This window comes from Xenopus tropicalis, chromosome 6 (assembly GCF_000004195.4).
Source record: "Xenopus tropicalis strain Nigerian chromosome 6, UCB_Xtro_10.0, whole genome shotgun sequence".
NCBI classification, from domain to species: Eukaryota; Metazoa; Chordata; class Amphibia; order Anura; family Pipidae; genus Xenopus; species Xenopus tropicalis.
This window is the reverse complement of record NC_030682.2, coordinates 61,830,627-61,856,111: the sequence shown is the minus strand read 5'-3', so window position 1 is coordinate 61,856,111 and position 25,485 is coordinate 61,830,627. Positions and strand designations below refer to the sequence as shown.

At 36.8% G+C, this 25,485-nt stretch overlaps 1 protein-coding gene across 1 annotated transcript in view; it reads left to right on the top strand.

Moving 5' to 3' along the window:
• The first annotated feature begins 972 nt into the window (after positions 1-972).
• The window catches only part of pde1c (phosphodiesterase 1C), a 369,089-nt gene continuing 344,576 nt past the window's right edge, over positions 973-25,485 (top strand). Inside the window, exon 1 of the mRNA XM_018094811.2 lies at positions 973-1,338. Within this exon, the coding sequence (XP_017950300.1) occupies positions 1,287-1,338 (52 nt within the window). The 5' untranslated portion in view covers positions 973-1,286. The remainder of the gene's footprint in view (positions 1,339-25,485) is intronic.

Below are 25,485 nucleotides of genomic sequence, written 5' to 3'. Positions count from 1 at the left end.
CTAGAACCTGCAACACATCAGTACAAACATATTTCCATTCCAAAACTTAGTAGGGGTAATACAGGTATCGGACCCATTATCCGGAAACCCATTATCCAGAAAGCGCTGAATTACGGAAAGCCTGTCTCCCATAGACTCCATTTTAATCAAATAATTCAGAATTTTAAAACTGATTTCCTTTTTGGATGTAGAAATAAAACAGAACCTTGTAATTGATTCCAACTAAGATATAATTAATCCTTATTGGATGCAAAACAGTCCTATTGGGTTTAATTAATGTTTTATTGATTTTTTATTTGAGATCCAAATTACAGAAAGACCCCTTATCCGGAATACCCTTGGTCCCGAGCATTCTGGATAATGGGTCCTATACCTGTATATGAACACTGGCCAAATTTGCATCTGGGCAGTAACCCAGGGTAACCAATAACACATATGCCTTAATTTTTCTACCTGCAGCTGGTTAAAAACAAGCTAATAGCTAATGTTTTGCTATGGGTTACTGCCCAGGTGCAAAAATGCTTATTTATATGCTTATTTATATAAACTATAGTAGTGTTCCTGAAGCAAACACTTTGGGACATGCAGGAAAGAATCTTAGTTACAAATATAAGTAGTATAGAAAAGGCTTGTTTTAAATAGTTTTAAAAGTGCATGAAAGGAGAGTTAATAACTCTGGTTCAAAAACCTCATTCCCCTCCCCCAGACACAACTTTCTAAAATGTTTTAGAAGCTTTCACTACCACATATACATTATGCTGGAGCAAGACTGAATAATCATATGCAGAAAGGAAATATTTGTATGGGTGTTTCAATTATTTTTCAGTAAGTAACTGCTGGCTTTCTCTGCCCATTGCTTGCTCATTTTCCACCCCTTCCTAATAGAGGTTTGCAGTGACAGTGATGACATTACCATGTGACTTTTAGCCTTCCCATAGGGAGTTCTACATCTGCTGCCTACAGTTATCTTTTCAAGCTGTTCCAAAGCTTTGTCAGGTTTTCCATTTTCCTTAGAGAGCATCTTACTTAAAGAAAAACCCTCATTGCTTTTCCTGAATATTCTTCAGCAGAAATAAAAATAACAAGAACCCCATATTCAGGGGGCCAGCACCTTCCTGGCATGATGCCCATTTAATTCATACCCTGGAATTACCCTTTGTTTTACAAAGTCATTTTTTATCTTTTTTCCTTGAGATACTTTAAAAGAGCATTAGAAAGATTCACAAATAAGCAGAATTCAATTATACAACTTGTTATCATTAGCTCTTACATGCAAAGGAACTGCAATGGCAGCCAAGAAGACAAGACAGACTATTTTACTGGGGGCATTGGCAGCAGGTACTGTAATTCCTGTCTACTAATTCTATTCAACTAAAATGTTTGTTCTACACAGGAGATTGTACTGTGTGTAAATTACTGCAGAAAATTATAAATGCGACATTGTACCGTGAACTGTACAAATGTAATTTAGCACAGAAAAGATCTGTAGTATGCATGTTACACTAAAGGTTGATAATGTCCTCTTCATTTAGAATAAACAAAAAAAAAAACTTTATTACAAGCATATAAAATGATGACAGGCATCTTAAATAAGTGTTGTGCTACTGCTTCTATTTGTAAGATAAATATGCTGTGTGTGTCGTGTCCTCCCACTCCTGTTTTTCACCAGCCCCTGATGTTATCCGCCAGCTCAAGAGTGTCAAGAGTGTATCATTAGAACAGTAACTGCATCAATAAGGACAAGTGAATATGGTGCCAAATATAACAGCTATGCAAGAAGAATTAAACAGCAGGAAGGGTATGAAAAATAAATGGCTTAGACCTGAAAATCAACACAGGTGCTAAGAGATTCAGAAAACTGATCACATGAACAGCTAAACCAAACAGAGGTGGGAAAAGAAGTCAGAACATTGGTGGAGAAATAAACAATAGACAAGTATGCAAGAGCAGCAGGCAATGTATGGAAAGAGGTAAAATAGTATATGGTACCAAAAAGGTAAAATACTATATGTAACAATAGACCAAATAGCACAGATATAAAACTGCCATAATTAGTAGGGTTGCCACCTGTATTTTAATGGCCTGACCAGTTGAAATGATGCTTGATTCCAATGTTACTAATAGGGATAAATATATATGAAGTCCGGTATTTTTTTTCCAGAAAAGGGTGTAGCCCTAAACATTACTAATTACTCCAATCAGATAATATGGGCTTTATTGTTATCCACTTGCAATGAAAAATATATTTCTTGGAATATTTCTATATGCTATTCAGTAGCGTAACTAAACTTGCCCGGACCCAGGTGCAGGGCGTTCAATCAGGCGTCACTCCCTACAGATGCTCACTTTCCTACTGGTGGTTCACGCACAAAGGAATTTTCTTCCGATCTTCTGTGACAGTGGGCCCAGAGGGGTCTGTGTCCGGATGCAGTCACGTCACCTGCGCCCCCAGTAGTTACATAACTAAGGCTATTAAAACATTTCAAGTAATATTTAACGTCCTTTGTTTTTCTCACCATATAGTAATGTTTTGAAACAAAGAACAAAGAAATTTGTACTCCACTGGGGATGTATTGGCACACAGAATGCTTAGTGAATCTTAGTTGTGCTGTAGTTGGTTAATCTCATATTTTCTCTGTCATCATGATGTTTTATTATAATAAACAGTATATATCATAAACCTGATTATAACCCGTAAGTGCAAATACTACCATAACACACCATTGTTAAGGCATAACAATGCCAATTGACTGTAATGCATTTGGTGTAAGAAAAAATGCCCATGGTCTTTAAGGTTTTATGTGCAAATCAGCTGTTTAAGTGAGATGTATTGTAAAGAGATTGTGTTGAGTTGAGTGCAGGGATAGGATGGAGAGATAAGGGCAGATATTAATTAATTTCAATTAAACGATAAAGGTTTTGCATTGATTTGAAATATACAGAAATGTTTGTTTAGTAAAAATGTTTGTTTTGTTTAGTGGATTCGGGGGTTTAGCCGAACCCCCGAACCCACCCCGATGGTTCCGGCCAAATACCGAACCGAATCCTAATTAGCATATGCCAATTAGGGTCCAGAAGGGTAAAAAAAAAGTAACCTTCCGAATGCTAATTAGCACATGCTAATTTATGCTAAGTAGGATTCAGATTCGGTTCGGCCAGGACCATGGATTTAGCTGAAACCGAACCCTGCCATGAAAGAATCTTGTACGAATATGGAACTGAATCCTGGGTTTGGTGCATCCCTAATTTAATATGCCACAGAGATTGCCTTATCTTGCTTAAATTTCCTGATTTATTTTATACAGTTGTATCTGCACTGAATCCAGGATTCACTCAAGATTCAGCCTTTTTCAGCAGGATTCGGATTCTGCTGAATCCATGGTTCTGGTCAAACTGGACCCGAATCCTTAGAATCATGTGACTTTATGTCACATAAACATTTAAGATGAAAATTTTTCGTTGGGCGCTGCACACAAAGTTCTTTTTGACCCTCCTGTATTTAGTTTGCATATGCAGATTAGGATACGGATTCAGTTCGGTATTCAGAGAAGTCTTTCTCTGAGAGTAGTGAGCCCCGCGGGCGACTAATCTCCCTGTGTGCCAGAGCCCTTAAAGTTTGAAGATCCAACTTATGAAAGACCCCTTATCTAGAAGCATTCTGGATAATAGGTCCCATACCTGTATACTGCTTAAAGTATTATAATCATATAACAGGCATTGTATTTTGAGAATTCTTACTTCTTTTGGGTTATTTGAATAAAAATATGGGTAAAGTTTTTAAAAATTTTAGTACAAGTATAGGTCCTGTTATGCAGATTGCTTGAGACCTGAGGTTTTCTGGAGGTCTTTCTGTAATTTAGATCACCTTACAATGATAACCATTTAAACATTAAATAAACCCAATAGGATTGTTTTACATAAAGATTAATCCTATCTTAGTTAAGAGCAAGTACAAAATACTGTTTTGTTGTTAAAGAGAAAAAAGAAAAAAGGACAATAGTTTTTCTTGAAAAAAAAGCCCCTGCCAGCGCTAGGCTATCCACCGCTCCTATGATGGATGCATGGGGAGTATGGAGATTCGCTTATCATGTGCATGCACACCAAACAACATGGCCGCTTGCACCAGGTGCTCTCTCTCTCTCGGTGTGGGGGAAACAATATAGGGGTTCCCAGCCAAATCACCATGTTTTGTCCCTTCAATGCACTGTTTTTTTCATAATTTCTGTGTCATTGCAGACACAAACGAGTGATTCTTAACTCATGCACTTTGTGGCTAATTGGACGCAGCACCAAATATTTCTACCTGGCGTCATTTCTGTTTTTTGATGTGTGAGTGACATGCGAGTCCTATTCTTTTGGCGCAAATGTACTGTACCTATTGATGCAGGGCACTGTGAGAACCTTGTTGGGGGGGGAGGCAGAATATTCACATACCTAGGACGCAATGGTTGAGGGGGCCCTATACCCTATCCCTAGTTGAGGCCCATCCTCCTCCCCACTGCCCGCTCTAGTTATCTTGTCCCCTGCATCACTGCTGTCCCACAAGTGCACCCCCCTCCACTTTCTCTTCTGAATGCAGCTGTATGATGTATGCCAATATGACTCTCATGTAGTTATTTTTATACATCTACAGTTCAGGCTATTTAACATACTGCTCTGTACCCTAATCATAAGTTGGGACAAAGTATACCTTATTCAGTAAATATATTGCCACTAGGTATTCAGTATTTCTTGTCTCTGTATAGTTGCAGTTGCATTACCATAAGTTAAATGCACTTTCCAAGTTAATGTAACATAGTCCTTTTAGGTTGACAAAAACTAACTGCTTGAACACTGGCCACATTATGATTTTTTTGTTCTATTGGTCCTCACATCAATATACAAACGTAGTACAATATACAACATACAAATTTGCCACTTAGGTCTCAATATAGGAGATTCCTTTGATGTAGGCCACATAGGATTTTGTGCTGGGTATGTTTATTTTACCCAATAAACTGTATGATTTTACCTAGGTGTGATGCTATAACATTGTTACTGTCATTGCTAGATTACTTATTCATTCTTCCAAGGCCCTCTCCACTTTATCATCTAGTCTCTCATTCAAACTACTGTTTGGTTGCTAGGATTCTAAAACCACTAAAAATAAAAATGGAGGCCAGTTGCTAACTGCACTGTCATACCAAAAGTAATTAAAAAGTACCACCTTTATAAAGAGTACCCATCTTTACAGACCTAATTTATTTGTGCAAAACATTTGTTCTTGAATGCTGAATGTCACTGGACAGCAGTAATCATGCTATTGTGCTGCATGATATTTTGTGGGTATGGGATTCGTTCTCTAGAAACCCATTATCCAGAGAGTTCTGAATTATGGAAAGGCTATAAACCATAGAATTCATGATTTTTTAGTAGACTTAAGGTATGGAGATCCAAATTATGTAAAGATTCCAGGTCCCAAAGATTCTGGATAACAGGTCCCATACGTGTACTTGCTACTGAAAAGACATTGGAACTGTAAGAGAAAAAGATGCTTTGTAAATTAAAAAAATCTAGGATACTATCCATTTAGTTCTCACCAATTAAGCCTCTGTGTAAGTGTAAGGCACACTAGGAGACCAGCACGCTCTCCTACCTCTTGGTGTGCCAACCCCAGTTGTCTTTCTGCACATCAAGACATCATAAGTAGGTTCACTGTGGGGCCCATTTATAAACAATGGGCACATTTTCACCTGGGCAGTAACCCTTTTTTTTTTACAGCTAGCTGCAGGTTGATCAGTGAAAGCAAACTGCTCAGGTACAAATTTGCCCGTTGTTTAGAAATGAGCCCCTGTCAGTCTTTCCGCAGAAAGTTTCAGGGCCCCAAAATAGGTGTCTGTGATGACTGAAGATGTCAATGGTTCCCCTGCTTCATGCAAGAATAAGACCACTACAGCTGTTCCTAAATAACAGAAGGTTACTTTCTGCCTGCTCTACTAGCTACCATAACTTTCTTACTCCCAGAGTGAGCTATTACAGGTAGTCATCACTCTAATTAGTTCTCATCCATGGAATCCCTTTCACTGAAGTGATCTTTAACTCAGGTTGCATCTTATTTTCTGAGGTATCACCGTCCACCCCCGCTAGCAAGTGGTGTTCAAAGAGTCCTGGTGAACACCCTGGATCCCCTCTCTTTCATAGACTAGGAAAGCCATCTAACAGCTTAGGAGCTTTTCCTTATCTCATAGCATGCCAAACCTGGATGGGGATTGCTCTGTCCCATTAACAGGTAAGTAAGGGAGGGACAAAAAATTCCTATCCTGTTACATGCATAGTATTAGTCCAGAAACTGATAATATGGGATCTCATTCTTAATCTCTCTCTCTCTCCCTCTCATAATTCTAGGAATATACTGTAGGATGTGATTTTAGATTTAATGAAATTACAGTGAAACCTCACCTTTACATTCCCTGATTTTGTTTTCTCTCAATTTACAGTTTTTTGTGTACCCCACCAATATACAGTATAATACTCCTTGAATTTACATTTTCCTATTTTTTCTGGTCCCCTGATAAATGTAAAATATGGGTCCTACTGTAACTTTCTTAAAAATATTCTGGTTAAAATGCAGGAAACTGTTCAAAATTAATAGGGCTGTCTGGAAAAATTTAAAAACAGAGATGCACAGAATCCTGGAATTGTTTTGGGATTCAGACAACATTTTTTTTCAAGATTTGGCCTCATCAAATCAAGTGCTTGACTGTATCAAATCTAAACACTAATTCTCACATTACTTTTTATAATAATTCTATAACCTTAGACTGAAAGTTTACATTTTTTGCTATTTTTCCCCCGGTATGTAGCTAATTACACATGCAAATTAGGGTTTGAGATTTGGACATATCTTTTGTGGTTGTTTTGGTATTCAGATGAATCCTAAAATTGCAGATTTGGTGCATTCATTCTGGTTCCTGTGCCTGCTAGATTCATATTACAACATATTGATGCTTCAGAGCATATGTATGTTTTTTTAGTGTTTGCCAGTTTTCCATTCAATTAACAGGAAATGAGCACTTAATTATAATAGGTGTGATATTGTGGAACTAAATTCTGTGTTTGCACAAGCCCTGAGTGTTGTGTACTGACTGGCATAATGGTGACAATGTATACATAAATATATTTTTAATCATCTCCAAGGTTATAGCTCACCAAAACAAATTAGTTTAATTATCCCTACACAAAACAATAAACAAATAAATCCATGGAGAACAATTTATATCACAGTCTTGTATAATAGGTTAAATTACCGCCAATCTTGTTTGTCCGTAAAGGTCAATAACAGGAGTAATGACAATGCCTTATATATGTATACATACAATGTTCTCATAATCTACATTCTTTTTAAAAAGAAAAACAATATATTTTTTAAAATACCTGCAGTAACAAAATATGGTACAGGTATGGGATCCATTATCTGGAAACCCAATATCCAGAAAGCTCCGAATTACGGAAAGCCTGTCTCTCATAGACTCAATTTTAATCAAATAATTCCGATTTTTCAAATTGATTTCTCTTTTCTCTGTAAAAATAAAACAGTGCTTTGTATTTGGTCCCAACTAAGTTATAATTACTCCTTACTGGATTCTAAATAATCCTATTGGGTTTAATTAATTTTATTGATTTTTTAGTAGACTTATGGTATGAAGATCCAAATTACAGAAAGATCCCTTATCCGGAATACCCTTGGTCCCGAGCATTCTGGATAACGGGTCCTATACCTGTGCAGTAGTAGTAAATTAGTAAATTAAGTGGAAAAGATTACCATCATATTCATTAATCAGCATAACGGGGGTTATAGCACAATACCAAAAAGTACTGCCTAAAGACTAGCTTTAGCAGAGGCCTCTATATAAGAACTTTTATGGTACAGCTTACCTTTAAATAGAAGCAGGCAGACACGCTAGAAGCCTTTCAAACACAAACAAATGTGGTTGCTTTTGATTTAGGTCAGCAAATTAATTATTGTATTCTAAAGAACCACTCATACAAATATAATGTGTTAAAGTTGTGCATTATTGAAGCCAGTGCCTTAAACCCTGCAAATCATTTGTGAATCGTTCTGCTTAAGGCTTTTAAATGTCATTAAGGACTTCTTACTATATTAATGTAGGCAGTATAACCTGCCATTTGATTAAAGGGCTTGCTCACATTTACAGTATATGTTATAGAATATCCTACTCTTAGCAACGTTTAAACTGGGCTCCATTTTTAATTTTTTTTTCTTTTTTTTATAGTTTTTGAATTATTTATTTTCTTCTACCTCTTTCCAGCTGTAAGATGGACCCCAACAGCCAAAATACTATTGCTTTGTGAAGCTACAGTTTTGTTGTAACTGTTACCTATGTTTCTAGTCAGAACCTCTCCTACTCATTTTTCAGGCTCTCATTCAAATCAAAGCGTGGTTGCTAATGTACACTGGGCCCTGTCAACCAGATGGCTGCTGAAATTCCACACAGATGAACTGCTCAACAAAAAGCTAAATATTTAAAAAGCCACAAAATAAAAAATGAAAACCAGTTGCAAATATGAATGTCTATATCATAACTAAAAGTTAAACAATAGATGAACCGCTGCTTTAATGGAGAAAAACCCAGTGAGCTATAAATACTGTAAAACAAGTGTGAGATGTATTTTCAGTAGTAGCTTGAAAGTAAAAAAAAAATCCCTATTTCACATAGCAAAATACATGCATTTTTGTTTAACAAACAAAATAAGGCATAGATAAAAAGGTTTATTAAAGGAGAAGGAAAGGTAAAAACTAAGTAAGCTTTATCAGAAAGGTCTATGTAAATACAGCCATAAGCACTTACAGTAATGCAGGGAGCTTTAAGTTCCTCTGTCAGTGTATTCTATGAACAGTATACAGTTGAACCCCAATTTAACATTTTTTTTATAGGGCCATAAATAAAATGGTGTAAGGTCAGTGAAATGCATTATGTTTTATATATTGGTGGGACTACAAAAATTAATGAATGAAATGGTGTAAAATAAGGGAAAACTCTCCCTTTTACGCTGTGTATATTCTTTCTGAGGCATTCAGAAACAGCCTCTCTGGGTTCCTCTGCTTATCTGTGGCTGTAAATTTGGCATCTATTTTTCCCTGAAACCTTTCCTTTCTTTTTCACTTTTGGTAATAAATGAAACACAAGCTGAAGATGAAAAAGGTAGAAAGGAGTTAATGCTCTGCGATTGAGAAAGGGCAAAGGGCCTGTTTTGAAAAGGTGACCAGTTAATTCTACCTGCTGATAGGTTGCTATGGGTTACTGCACCTGGGCAAACTTAGGGGGTTAGGTAATGAAAGGCACTATGGATTTTATCTAAATGCAAATGTATTTTCATTCAGCCCAATCCCTAATATATATATATATATATATATATATATATATATATATATATATATATTTCTCCAAGTTATGTGCACTCCAGCGTAGATCAATAAACTTTATTAATAATAACTTGCACATAACTTTTGGAGAAATATACAAGGTACAACCCTATGTAGCACCCGCTCATTTTGCCTAAAGGATTAATTAAAGGGAGTGCGGACCTATTGGTGTAGTATATATATATATATATATATTCATTCCTGGTTTCACTTTGTGTTTATCCTTTACATTGATTTTCTATTGCACGTAATGGTAATGTTATTTACATGTATTTATATTGAATAAATCTAGCATTCTATCTTGCACTATTGTGGCTAATCTATTGGCAATAAAATGCCCTCCCTTCTGTTAAATCAAAGTATGTAAAATTGAGGTTTTGATGTACAGGTACTAGCAAATAGAATATGTACACCATTATGACCTGTCTTACTGGGTTCATGTCTAATGTGTATTAAAACTCTGAACAAAGATCAGTATTCTAGTCTGATAGTATAAAGCTGCCCATTAAGATGTATTAATTGCCTAAAATATCGGTAGTTTATTGTTATCAAAGTCCTTGCATTACTTTTCGACAAAGAAAATGCATTTTGCCTCCATATGGATGTTGATTTCATCCTGGAAATGTCAGTGGAGATTGAAGCTCAAGGGAGCCCCCTAACTGTGTTTGCAGTAATATTGGGCAAGTCAAGTTGGTGATTCATCTTGTTAGTAGAATCCGTAATGGCTTCAGGGAATTGGGAGCTTCTTATGACTGGTAATTTCTGTGGTCAAAAGGAAATATTCACCTTTGATTGAATGAGTCAGTACTAAGTTTATACTTATTACGCATTCGAGATGGTACAATTCTGAATTCTGTTTCTTAGGTTTCCTGTTCTTGAACCAACAAATGCATTTTTTTAGCTGTATTATTGGTGTATAGGCGCCATCTCAGTGCTTTGTGATTGATTCTGAGCTTTCAGAAAGAACCAGGGCTACGTATTAGAAATGCTTTCAGATTACCTATTGTTTCTCCTACTCCCATGTAACTGGAGGAGTCCCAAGCCAGACTTGGATTTCTTACTATTTAATGCTATTCTGATATCTACTGGGAGCTACTGTCTTCCTACCTTCCCATTGTTCTGTTGATCAGCTGTGTGTGTGTGTGGGGGGTGGTGATATCACTCCAACTTGCAGCTCAGCAGAAAAGTGTGGCTGAAGTTTATTAGAGCACAGGTCATGACTGTAGCACCCTGAGAAATGAAGAATATGGCTAGCCCTTTTGTTTGTCAGTACAGTTGTTTTTAATGCAAAAAAAAACTTGCCTCAAAGCCAGGAATTCAAAAATAAGCACCTGCTTTGAGGCTACTTGAAGCAACATCCAAGGGTTTGGTGAGCAACATGTTACTCACGAGGCACTGGTTGAGGACCACTGCCTTAGGTGTATGGTTTAAAGAGTGTTTTGACTACTTTGGTCAGGGGTGTTCTGGCCCCCTCCGCACTAAGGATTTTTGTGCCGGAGGGGGGGTGGCTTTGTTTCTCTAGCAGATGGCAGCAGCTCTGTTGAACGGTGGCACCAAGGGGCTACCAGAGAACCTGACCAACCTGACTGTCTGGAGACCTAAAACCAGGGATCCCCAACCTTTTATACCAATGAGCCACAATTAAATAGAAAAAGTGTTGGGGAGCAACACAAGCATTGCAAAAGTTCCTGGGGGTGCAAATAAGAGCTATAATTGGCTGTTTGGCAGCCCCTATGTGGACTTGCAACCTACAGAAGGCTCTGGTTGGATTTACACTGGGTTTTATGCAACCAAAACTTGCCTCCAAGCCAGGAATTCAACTAAGCACCTGCTTAGAGACCACTGGAAGCAACATCCAAGGGGTTGGTGAGAAACGTGTTGCTCATGAACCACTGGTTGGGGACCACTGCCTAAAACATATTTCTTGCTAAAAAAAAGCTGGTATCGTCATGTTTGAAAGATTGTTAACTTTTAACTGATTAATATAGCCAAAAAGGCACTGCAATTCGAAACTATTTGTGTGCTAGATGCCAGTTAACTAGAGTCTATGGGAAATGCACAGAGATATCATAGCAACCAGTGTAGCAAGATTCAGGATTAGTTCTTTGTGGGTGTCTGCAATGTTCTGTTTGTTGCATTTTGCTCTGTTGGTGGCGTTATTGCTAGCATTCCTACTACAAGCTTTGCAGTACAGTGGATACACAAACTTCAGAGCATACCACAGACAACCAGACAGCCGGCGCAGTAAAAACTCCCTATGCCTGTGCTGTCTAGAGTCCAGGTTGTATGGTTGTGGATAGTAATGAGCAAAATTCTCCGGTGGCAAATTTCCACGTCTTGGCACTGGGGGATTTCTTAACAAAACAGGAGCAAAAATTTGATGCAGGAAAAATTTGCTGCGTGTCAAAAAAAAATGTTTTCGTCGTTTCACTTTTTTTCACAGTTTTGCTAATTTTTTGGCGAAGTAAAACTGGACAGATTCGCTCTTTACTAGTTGTAATCAATTAGTGCTTGCTCTCCCTTTTACGCTGTGTATATTCTTTCTGAGGCATTCAGAAACAGCCTCTCTGGGTTCCTCTGCTTATCTGTGGCTGTAAATTTGGCATCTATTTTTCCCTGAAACCTTTCCTTTCTTTTTCACTTTTGGTAATAAATGAAACACAAGCTGAAGATGAAAAAGGTAGAAAGGAGTTAATGCTCTGCGATTGAGAAAGGGCAAAGGGCCTGTTTTGAAAAGGTGACCAGTTAATTCTACCTGCTGATAGGTTGCTATGGGTTACTGCACCTGGGCAAACTTAGGGGGTTAAGTAATGAAAGGCACTATGGATTTTATCTAAATGCAAATGTATTTTCATTCAGCCCAATCCCTAATATATATATATATATATATTTCTCCAAGTTATGTGCACTCCAGCGTAGATCAATAAACTTTATTAATAATAACTTGCACATAACTTTTGGAGAAATATACAAGGTACAACCCTATGTAGCACCCGCTCATTTTGCCTAAAGGATTAATTAAAGGGAGTGCGGACCTATTGGTGTAGTATATATATATATATATATATATTCATTCCTGGTTTCACTTTGTGTTTATCCTTCACATTGATTTTCTATTGCACGTAATGGTAATGTTATTTACATGTATTTTGAGCACTGTGACATCACACTGTTTCGTGCCATTTTGTGTTTATGAGTGCACTTCCACTGGCCCTGCTTGTCTTTGAAAAAGGCTGCTGTGGCAGCCGAAACGTCAGATGCTTTTTTGCTAATACATTTTTTATTTGTTTCTCATAAGACCTGCGAGTGCAGAACTTTGTTTTTTCGTTGTATTACATTAACCTACTGTACTGCACCCAGGCATTTGTTCCAGATTTTTTAAGTGAGTGCCTGTTGCAACTTTGTATATATGTGTATATATGTGTGTATATATATATATATACACATATATATACATATATATACATATATATACATATACAATTCCTTGAAAAGCACTCACAGCATAAAGCTCAGTAAAGTCAATTTTTTATTCCAACAAAGTATCTACGCGTTTCGATCCATATAGGATCGTCATCAGGATATTATATATATATATATATATATATATATATATATGTAAAAAATGCTGATGCACACCAGGAAAATTTTATCAAAAAAAAGATACTTAGTTTATTTAGATCGACGTTTCGGTCCTCACCCGGGACCTTTATCAAGATATAAAATGTGCAAACAAACAGTGTTTATAAAGACTCACCCACCAGTTAACCACCACCAAACCACACCCCTCTCTGGAGTGGCTGTGTTAACCCTTAAAAAAGATCTCAGTTCCAGCAGATATCAAACCAATCACAATTCCAGGTAATTTGTAAAATAAAGTGCATAATGCATAATATTCTATAAGGTGCAACGTAAGATAAAGTGCAATACATCATGGTGTATAAAAATGTATAAAACTTAAATTCCAAATGAATGGTGCAATGTCAGTTAAAATGCAGTCCAATGAGGTGCATGCAAATAATAAACTTAAAGCTAACATATCCAGTTATAAGCAGGAACTTCTCCAATTTAAAAGAGAAAAGCTACGTAAAGTCGATGATGATTATCTGCAGCACCGCGTGTACCGCTGGTTTGGAGGCGGCGGTCCCATAACAAGATGGCGAGGTGGAACGCAAAGGAGGCGTAAGCAGCACGGACGTAACTTCAGCACCGTTGATAGTTCTGGTGACTCGGCCGGAGAAGAGGATGTGATGCCGGCGGATGCAGGTGTGTCTACAAGTCATCGCGATGCTTCAGTAGACCCTACTGTGAGTCGTCGCGAGCTCCATTTTCACGAGGAGGGACTGCCAACCGATCGGGGACCTACAGGCAGCGTTTCCCCAGCGATCACCAGGAGTTCAGGCAGAGGTGCCAAAAGCGCATCCGGAGGGGTAAGAAGCATTCGCGGACGTCCGCCCAAGTTTCCCAAATGAGTCCGATCTACAACTTGTCGCATCACACTTTATCTCAAGCGGAAACCTCTCTTCTGAGTAAAGGTACTTCTTTTGTTCCAACTGTGCCATTCGATAAGTTTAACTGGGAAGTTGACTGTTTTAAGATGGGTAGAAAACTGAAGCTGTTAGAACAGTTTGGGGAGAATGAACAAAGGGAGCCCCAGTCTAGATGGAAACTTAAAAGTACTCTTGATCCGGCTTCAAATAATGCAAATATTAAAGTGTTTTTACAGACTGTTTCCCATGAAGTAAATGCACTCCCAGCTAGTGAACTTAAAGTACATCCCAATCTAACAACAGAGGAGAGACAGGCCTTAAAGACTTTAAACGCTGACAATACCATCATAATCAGACCTGCTGACAAAGGGGGAGGCATTGTAATTATGGATTACAAGGACTACCGGGGGGAGGTATTGAGACAGTTGAATGATATATCTGTGTATACAAAGTTAAGTTTTAATCCAGTTCTTAGATTTAAAAATGAAATTGAGATGGTTTTGAGTGAAGCCTTGCAAAAGAAATTGATAACAGAAACTGAAAAACAATTTCTTACACAAGATTATCCTATATGTCCTATCCTGTATTGTCTCCCTAAAATCCATAAGGATTTAAGCAACCCTCCAGGTAGACCCATTGTCTCCTCTAGGGGCAGTTTGCTTCACACTATTGGATTATACTTGGATTACCATCTACAAATTACTGTGCAGTCACTCCCTTTTTACCTTAGGGATACACAGGATTTATTAAACATTTTATCGAATTTGGTACTCCCAGATGAGCCTACAATTTTGGCTAGCATTGATGTATGCAGCTTGTATACCATAATACCCCACTATGAAGGTATTGAGGCGGTGAGTTGGGCATTACAAAATTCTGAGGTATATAGGGGCCCACCCATTGACGTTTTGTGCCAATTATTGGAACTAACATTAAAGTGCAATTATTTTCGTTTTGAAAAACAGTTTTATTTACAGAAGGAAGGCACGTCAATGGGGGCTTCGATGGCTCCTTCGTATGCCAATTGTTATATGGCCCATTACGAACAGAAACACATTATTCCCAAATATAAAGACTCACTGTTTCTATACCTTCGCTATATCGATGATGTACTAATTGTTTGGAGAGGTGATGAAACAGGGTTGCTTAATATGGTGGATGATCTTAACGGTCTGGATAGCCCAGTGAAATTTACTATTTCTCACAATGAGCAATGTATCCAGTTTTTGGATGTGGAAATTTTCAAAAAAAGTAATTCTCTGGGATTTAAGCTGTTTAGAAAATCCACAGATAGAAACACTGTTATACTCTACTAGTTTCCACCCTCCTAGCTCTAAAAAAGCGGTACCCTTTTCACAATTTTTACGCACAATACGCAACAATTCTGACAAAGAGATTTGTGAAGTTCAACTACAGGAGACTTTTGATCGTTTCAGGCAGAGGGGTTATCAGCAGTCAACATTAACGGGTTCTTTAAAGAGAGCCCGCAAGCACAGTAAATACAAATCCAGTGTCAGTTGTAAAGAGGGTACTGATGAACATAACAGGTTTATTATTACATCTAAATACACAACTGGTTCAGCTGCTGTTAAATCTATTGTTGAGAAACATTGGCCCGTAATACAAAGTGACAAGAAGCTGTCTAAAGTTGCAGCTCAAAAGCCCATGTGGGGATACAAGCGGGGGCCTAATCTAAAAGATCTTTTAATGAAAACAGACCCCATTAAGTGTTATGACTCTAGTTTTAGTCTGTTAAATAAATTGAAAAAGGGATGCTATAAGTGTGCAGGGTGCACAACATGTAGATACATGGCACCAGGTAAATCCTTTAGACATCCCCACTCTGGCAAAGAAATTAACATAAGGCACCGTATTTCCTGTACATCAACCCAAGTGATCTATATAATTACTTGTCCCTGTGGTTTAACGTATGTGGGCAAAACACAAAATACTTTACGTGAGCGAATGGGAAATCACAGGTCTACCATTAAGAAAGCCTTTGAAACCGGCAAATCCGATTTACCCCTACCTAAGCATTTTTTAATGATGGGGCACAGGTTACCAGCTTTTAAGTTCATGGGAATAGATTTGATCCCAGAGCCCAGCAGGGGGGGGGGGGTGATTGGGATCGCATGCTGCTTCAGAAGGAGATGTTTTGGATTAGAACTCTGGATACTGTCTCCCCCCGGGGTCTTAATGAGTATTGTTCCTTTGCCTCTTATTTAAATACCAGGTAATGGTTGGGTTTCACACAGTACACTTCAAACTCCGTTTCTACCATTGCAAGTGCCATTTTGTTCTAGGTATTTTTAAGTAATATTTCTGCAATGCTTTTATTATTATGTGGTAATAGTGTGTATTTGTATTTGGCATTTAAGTCCTTTTATTTGCATGCACCTCATTGGACTGCATTTTAACTGACATTGCACCATTCATTTTTATACACCATGATGTATTGCACTTTATCTTACGTTGCACCTTATAGAATATTATGCATTATGCACTTTATTTTACAAATTACCTGGAATTGTGATTGGTTTGATATCTGCTGGAACTGAGATCTTTTTTAAGGGTTAACACAGCCACTCCAGAGAGGGGTGTGGTTTGGTGGTGGTTAACTGGTGGGTGAGTCTTTAAAAACACTGTTTGTTTGCACATTTTATATCTTGATAAAGGTCCCGGGTGAGGACCGAAACGTCGATCTAAATAAACCAAGTATCCTTTTTTTTTGATAAAATTGTCCTGGTGTGCATCAGCATTTTTTACATATTTGCATTGTTTATCTGATTTGCACCCAGGTTGTTATCCCTATAAGTGTGTGCCTCAGCCTTTTTCTATATATATATATATATATATATATATATATATATATTCTCTCCATAGAAAGCACTCACGGCATACAGGCTATAAGAAGATTCTTTATTGGATGTCCAAATCTACGCGTTTCGATCCGCTGAGGATTGTCGTCAGGGCAATCCTGACGACAATCCTCAGCCGATCAAAACGCGTAGATTTGGACATCCAATAAAGAATCTTCTTATAGCCTGTATGCCGTGAGTGGCTTCTATGGAGAGAATATGATAAATGGTTTGTACCCGACCTTGACTATACCGGGTGGTGAGTGCCAATAACTGGATATATATATAAATATATATATTATACACACACACATCATATATTTTATTGTATGAATATATATATATTATATGATAAAGGTTTTACTGTGTATGTATATACATATGCTGATAAAAGTGTAGTACACATAATAACATCTTTAAACAGAATTATATCTGAAACAAAGAGGTTCAAAAATCTATTTAAATCCTTCTGCAGTTTGGTTATTTTAGAAGTATAAAAATAATACTTTGGTGTTTTCTGTTATTTGTTTTGCTTGAACTATAGTATTGTTTTTTAGGGCAACCCTTTGGTAATTATTGTTCCTTTCCTGGTGTCTTAAGCTGTACTCAAGTATAAACTAAACTGGTTTTGGAAGCTCTCTAAAATAGAAGTATGGGCAATTCAAGAGACTCAAAATTATGCATCACATAAATATAACAAATGAGATTAAGACTGACATTTATAAGTATGGCACTATTCCAAAACAGTTGATTACAACACTTTACGTGACTATGACATGGAAACTTGCCATGACATCCTGTCTGGAGAAAAACAATGACAAAACCCATGCAGCTGTCTCCAACCAAAGCCCGAGGTATGTATCACTCATTATAGGAATATTGTATGGAAAATAATTTCAAAACAATGCCAATATGTTGGCATTTAAGCCATTGGTTTATTTTAACTGTGATTACTTTTTGTATGTGAAAACATTTTTTACCATTACACTGTGATGTTCATACTGAAAACCAATGCAACCACTCTGAGAAATTTATGACAGGACTGCCCTTAAACGGGTTGACTTGAATAAAATGAACCAAGAAGAAAATGAAACAACACAAAGAGCTGCTCATTTGTGCTCCTTTCTGGAAATAAAAATAATCTCACCCCACCTCTACATGGGACCCCGCAAGGAAAAACATCTCCACTAAACATTGTTTCAATAGAAAGCAAAAGAGAAAATACGTTGATATTGAAAAAATATGTGGTTGACCATTACCTGTGAGCCTTCCCTGTACCAAGAGTCCGAGTCTTCTTAATGGAGTTGTCCACCATTAAATAACTTTTAGTATGTTACAAAGAGTGCCAGCTTTCTGGTTGCTAGGTTCCAAATTACCTTAGCAAACAGGCAGTGGTTTGAATGAGTGACAGTAATATGAATAGAGGAGGGGTTAATATAAAGATAAGTAAGAAAAAGTAACAATAACAATAAAATTGTTGCCTCACAGAGCAATAGTTTTGACTGTCTGGGTCAGTGACCCCCATTTGAAAATTACAAGTAGAAGGAAAAAAATTACAAAACTATAAGAAATAAATTATGAAGACCAATTGAAAAGTTGCTTAGAACTAGCCATTCTATAACATATTAAAAGTTAAATTAAAGGTGAACCACCCAGTTAACCTTTTCATTGTGTATACCAGGCTTATTTACTTTATTTACCCTTGCTACCTGTCTGCCCAATTATATACCCAAGTTTGCAAGCATCAGTCCTCCCTCGCACTTTCTTTGTTAGTCCCTTTCTTACTGGAAGAACTGTGAAACTGCAATCTATGTAGAGATGCTCTGTATTCGCTCAGCTGCAAAAAATTAGCAAATGTGCCGTACATAGAAAAACAACAACACAGGTACTCTCCATTAGATGCTTCTTTGTGCAAAAATTGTTGCATATTTTTATTTTTTTAAGTTGAGATCCCTCACACCCCTCCTGTCACAGCTCTGCTTTCAACTGGGTCCTTACTCCAGGCACTACAACCAGTTTCTGGCATGTCTTTAAAAAACAAAATCATACAGAAATATCTCCCTGAAACTGATAAAACCAATTCTCTCAACCTCATATGGAAAGACAAAACATCAATAAAATCCACATCCCAACTATATCAAGCATTAAGAACTTTGATCTGCAAAGAGAGCGAAGACAAAACATTAGCAAAATGGACAAACATGCCCCCACAGACAACAACGCAAGATATACTAAAACTTCATAACCATTCAATGCAACTTCTCACATCAAGCAAATACCAAGAAATGGCACTCCAAATCCTACATAAATCTTACCTGACCCTGCTCAAACGCCACAAAATTGGCAACCTACCCACATCCAACTGGCTACGCTGCAACACCCCAGAAGCAGACCTAGAACACTGCCTTTGGACATGTCCAAAAATACAAAATTTCTGGACAGAAATTAGCAATTATTGGTCTAGCCTAACAAATAAAACTCTACACCTCTCCTTAGAATGGGCACTCTTTAGCAAACTAAAACAACCGACCCCACTCACAAAATCTGAAAGAGTCCTCGCAGAATACCTCGCCGCTGCCGCACGCAAAACAATCTTACATCTATGGCTAACCCCAGAACAACCTACAATAGAACTGACCAAACAAAAACTGCATTATATCTTTTACATGGATTGGCTGGAAACAATGATACATAGAGAACAAAACACAACCAAATTTTTCACAAACTGGGAAAACTACATAACATCCCTCCCAGAACACGCTAAACACCTAACCATATACTCTCTACAGAACACGACATGGTATGAAACAGAACTTATAAGAAACAACCAACTATTGGTAGAAACCCAGACATACATACAAACAACTACAAATGATGAGAGATCACAACGATTGGAGCCTCCCATGAGTCACAGAACTGCTAAAATATTATCAAAGAGAACAAATATTTCCTAAGAAAAAGGAATAAACAGACTGAGCTTGAAGGTGGGTCACCAGGTTTATATTTTATAGGTTTATTGAAAAATATTAAGTTAAATGAGATGCATATAGAAGATAAAGTTACAATATCAGAATCTAAACCGTGCAATGTCATAGATGAAACATGCTGACAACGGAATATATACTTCTGTCAAAAGATACAGAAACGACACAGAAAATACGAACTGTAAATGTAACCTATATGTAAAACTCAATAAAAACATTTTCAAAAAAAAAAAAAATCATACAGAAGATATGTGACAAATTGCAAATATGTCTGTCCTTTACCCCTCCAATTTTTTCTCATATGGCCTGCCAGGGAATCCTGTGCATTGTTCTATATCTCAGCAACAGTTGGAGGGCTGCAGATTAGACACCTACATGCTGCAATACATGTTTCATATATGTAGCTGAACATATTACAATGTTATACAAGATCAAAAACTAATAATTATTATATACTTCTTCAGGTCACTGCTTTTAACATTTCTGGCAAAATGGTATAAAATATCTAGGTTTCTTTCTGCCCTTTTCATGAACTGAAGTGCTTGAAGTACTTACCCAGATGCTTTGATGTAAATGTTAATGTAAAATTAATCAATTCTAAGCAATCTGAAGTATGTTTTAGTGAAAGCAGAGATTCCTCTGACTGGTTATTATTCAATTATGTATACAAAATAAATGTTAAAGAGCAACTAAAGAACACAAAGGATTATATTAATAATTATGTGCCTTATTTGGCCCATTTATAATGCTATGTAAAATGATTTATACCAGAAAAATTGTCTAAAAATGGCTTACAATAAAAAAATGTATTTATAAAGTAGTGTATTTCTTCTTAGATGTGATATTATACCATGCATCATGGTCCCTAAATTCATCCATTAAAAATAACTAGCCCCAGTGTTTAGGTGTATATACTTTATTCATTACCCATATCTTGTTATTTAAGCCATTATTTGACACCGCCTTCAGCATATGGTCATTGATTTTTTTATATGTACTGAAAGTTTACACCAGCCTTTGCAATCACTAATACTCAGCTTTATAACTGGGCATAACAATGTATCTGAACATGTTGTATAAATAAAATGGTGAAACTGCTAAACACTTTAATAATGCAAGATATTTTTATTGTGACACAAAAATTAATGAAACAAAAGCCAATGTGCTGGTTCAGGGACACAAGGGGGTGCCTTGAGGAGATGTTATTTCCAAGGATTTCACAAACTGGTAAATTGTACACGCTCTATTTAGGGTCAGTTTTATCAAAATGTGAGTTTAGAGTTGAATACATAAAAACTCACCATGTTGAATCCTATGGGATTTTTAGAAGCACATTATTAAATGGTGAGTTCTAATTTTCACCATTGATAAATACGCTTCTGAAAATCCCATAGAAATGAACAGTTGCACAGTCAAGTTTTTATAGGAGTCAATGGGAATTCTCTAACAACTTTACCTTCCCAGTTTATTACAGCATTTAAGATTTTCAGCCTCATTGAAAATGAAAGGAACAATGTGATTCTCGTTTGTGTCAGACTTTTTTTTCTGCAAAAAAAGCGACAATGACTATTTTGTGCCATATTTTTTTTTCTTAAATGAATTAGTGCTCAAGAATAAAAGATGCAGTTGTGTAAGAAGAGTTGTGTGTTTTGCCACTTTTTCCACAATCGTTTTTTCTACCCCTCAAACTCGAAAACTGATAAATCTGCCTCCCTGCATATCAAATAATGGCCCTTATGCATGGGCTTTTTAAACTTTGGATTTTTTGTTCTATCCACAACACAGGACTTAACTGACCCCATTCTTATGTATAGGACCCTGAAACATTGAACACAGATAAAACACAGAGTTTTTGTTTATTGTTTAAACCACAAAAAAATATCTATGGTTTTTGACCAATTTAGCTCAAGAAAATAGCAAATGGAGAAATTTAAGTTAATCCATTTTTGTGAGGTAGTTATAAGTAATTAGTTAATATTCTTAAGAACCATGAATAGCCTGTATTCATTAAAGAAATCTTTAAAGTTGCCAGGAAAAACTCTGCATAAAAAAGCTGTCGAGGTTCAATGAAAGTCAATGGAGAATTGTCTCTAAAACTTTATTTATTTTCCTAGTTATTAAAACATTTGAGTTTTTTAACCTCATTGAAAATTAATGGAACAATGTGATTCTTGCCAGTGTGCAACTTTTTTTTGGAGACAAAACTCGCGCGGGAATATTCTGTCAAGTTTTCTTCTTAAATAAGATAGCATTAAAGCTAGGTGCATGAGTTTTGTTATTTATTTTTTTTACAAACTGGAATTTTGATAAATCTGTCCCTTATAGTCTTTCCAGATAATTCCCAGTATTCTGTCACAGCATATTTTCCATGAGGCAAAATCCTATTAACCCCCTTTAGTGATCATTATTATCTGTAAATAAGATCTCTCTGACTTTGTCATTTATACCATATAATAAGCAAGCAATGAAATCAGAACAAATTTGTTGGCTTCCCATTTCTACATGGCTCAGAATTCTTTTATGGAATTAAATGGTGAACTGGTAATTCAAAAACAGCTGTGTCTTCATAAGTGCCTTTGAACAGTGTAACCATGCCAACAAATAGTGATGGATATTGCATGCTGAGCCTCTCGGCCCACTAATTTTTATGTGTCTACTACATCAAAAGTAAATTAACATCCAACAGCACAACGTTTAAGCACCACATAAACTTCAGGCAATCTTTTTCTTGCTTTGACAATGGTTGTGTCACAATGTGTTAGACCTATGTGTATGTTAAACATGGCATGCCTTTAGGGAGGGACTTTATAACCTCCTTCTATAAACAATTATCTGTTGATATGCTTCAACAGATTAAATGCAAGACTTGCGTGTTATGTGATACTTGAAGTAATAAAATGCCTACAACTAACACTGCAACACTAGTGTTAGAGCTGTCTACCGACCCCATATCATGAGGGAGATAATGAGTCCTGTTTTTAGCCTGAATTCCTCTTCACACTAAATAATAATGTAATAATAAGGTCTAAAAAAGGCCTCCCTCGTGACATGGGGTTGTTGCAACGAGTATACCACTAGAAGGTGCTGAATTGTTGGTAAACATCAGTTCAAAAGGTGAAATCCAAAAGGGCAGGATTAAGAATTTTTCTGCTGGAAATACATTTGCCGGCAGAAAAATTCACTTCTGGGACAAAATTCACCCTTTTTTACATGTCTGGGCCCTGTATCTCCTAAAAATAAAGACTATTATGGCAGAAATTACTTGCAAAGTCTATTTTTATTGTTCCTTACCCTACCTGGGCACCTTAGATATTCTTGACCCCACCCAGATTCCCAATATATTAAATCCCTCCTTCCAATTCATGCACCCTCAGATATAATCATGCACTCTATTCTTTTCATTTTGTTACTGAAGCAACTTAAGGAACACAGATAAATAACATTTTGGTTTTAGCATTTTGCAAAGGTTAATAGCTTTTATCTTATATTCATGTAACTAGTACTAGTGGGACAATTATCAACAGGCTATGCTTCATTTATTCGGTTGTTTCAGACAGTAACAAAGCACACAAAAATACATAGAGAAGAGTACACAAAGGCAAACCATTAAACACATCCTCCATCCAAGAACTCCAATGTCATTCAACCCAAGTATAAAATAAGAATATGAATTTGTAGCTTCTCCTGACATACCCCCTTTGCTCCAGTGACTGACATGCTTCTCCACAACGTTCCTGTCATTTAATTATTTATTTTAGTAAAACACCTCTATTTGTTTTGACTTAAATTCCAGAGTCGGTCTAAATCTAAAGCACTGCCAAGTGAAACATTTGATAGGAAAGATATACACTAAAATGTGCCTTTAGTTTTTTTTACAAAACACTGCTAGAGAGGTGCTCAGGAGTATCTTATACAACAAACAAACCACAGTCTCAGGAGGACTACTAGAATAAACAACAAACAAAAGCTTTTTCCACTACAAATGTATCCTTCACATTACCCTGTGTAGCTATACCATTCTGCACAGAATGGTTAATGCTCTTAGTCTTATTTTGCATATTTCTTAGTGCCTCTGTCAGTTCATGTACCTATTGACCTCTTTGCAGAACAACCAGAGGAAGAACAACACATAATGGCAGATGGGAATGCAGATTAACTTGATGACGTTGTACACCCCCTAAGTGTGCTTTATGTTCTATATTGTATAACAAAAAAAACCCACTAGGGTTATCCCCTTGGTACCTTCAAGCCACTTTCATTGAAATTTACCAGAATTAACGCCTTGGGGTGAGACTCACTGATCAAATATTTTTGCAGCTCATTGGGAGCTTTGCTCTTTTGCTGTTATTTACTTAGCGATATAGTTATAGATTGTGTGTTAGTGAGCTAGGTAGTGTCGGCATAGTTAGAAAAATAAGCCCCTGGCTCAGCTTGAAGGATTATCTCTTTCTCCCCTTTAGGTATTGACTTATTGGATAACATTTATTGTGCATACATGGGCCATCCATAGGTATACCCTATACAGATCCCACAAGGTTGAAGTGGAGTGCTAAGTTGTAGCAGATATCCAGTATCTTCACATCAGTGTGGACCCACTAAGTTTTGTGGCCAGCCAGGTAAATGCTACACCATTAAGGCCCAGAAGGAGTATAACCACAGGGACTTCAAATTCTGAAGGATTTACAAGGCCCTTTAATCAATTTTAAGAATAAAACAATAATAGGGTTATGTAATAAAAGGCGCTACGTTTGCCCAGGAGCAGTAACCCATAGCAACCAATCAGCAGGTAGCATTTACAGGTCACCTGTTTAAAAACAAACCTCTAATTGGTTGCTATGGGTTACTGCTCCTGGGCAAACTTTGTGCCTTTTTATTACATATGGGGATTTGTGTGAATGATTTTAGATTTTAGGTGTTTGCACACATTAAACCTATATATATATATCATCTATACTGTATAGCATATTCAAATATTTTTATACACAACTATTTATGTTTTCGATGTAAGAAAATGTCCTATGCCAGGTACAATTTGTTGTGTTTCTATTAATAAAACCAAGTCATTATATTTTTCATTCTGTGGTTTAACTCCCTATCATATTTTACCTTTGTCCCCTCATAGTTTTCAAGTATCTGAATTTTTAAATCTAATGTTATATGTTCACGTATATTTGAACTGAAGAAGCCACTCGGATGAGTGGTGAAAAGTTTTCAAGAAAAGTCCAGTTTAAGACTTAATTCTACTAGATACTGTATATAATGACCTGGATGTATGAGAATTTTCATAGACATGTTCACTTACTCAGTGTATGAGCCACCATACCTAGCTGCAGAAGCACAAAACATTATATCTGTAGAGATTTGTCCCCATCTAGAGGCAACATTAAAAAGTACCTACTTTTGTCATAGTTTTCACTTCATATTGTGATAGCAGGGCAGGGTGCAAAGTGCAAAAAAGGGCACAAGCTACTATGTTTTTCCAGTTTGTTCTCTGCTACCAGCCCAGAAAAACCTCTTCGTGTTCTAGCACTTGCATCCAGGGTTATCATACATACTTACAAACCCTATTGTGTCAAGTCTGCAGTTGCATTAACATATGTAACAAATGTACAGCACAATAAGGAAATGTGTTTTGCTATAGCACAAGACTGAACTAAGCACCAGTACATTGCAAATCCCCATAAAAATAACTGTGAGGATAACAACTTTTATTGTTTATATTTCTTATT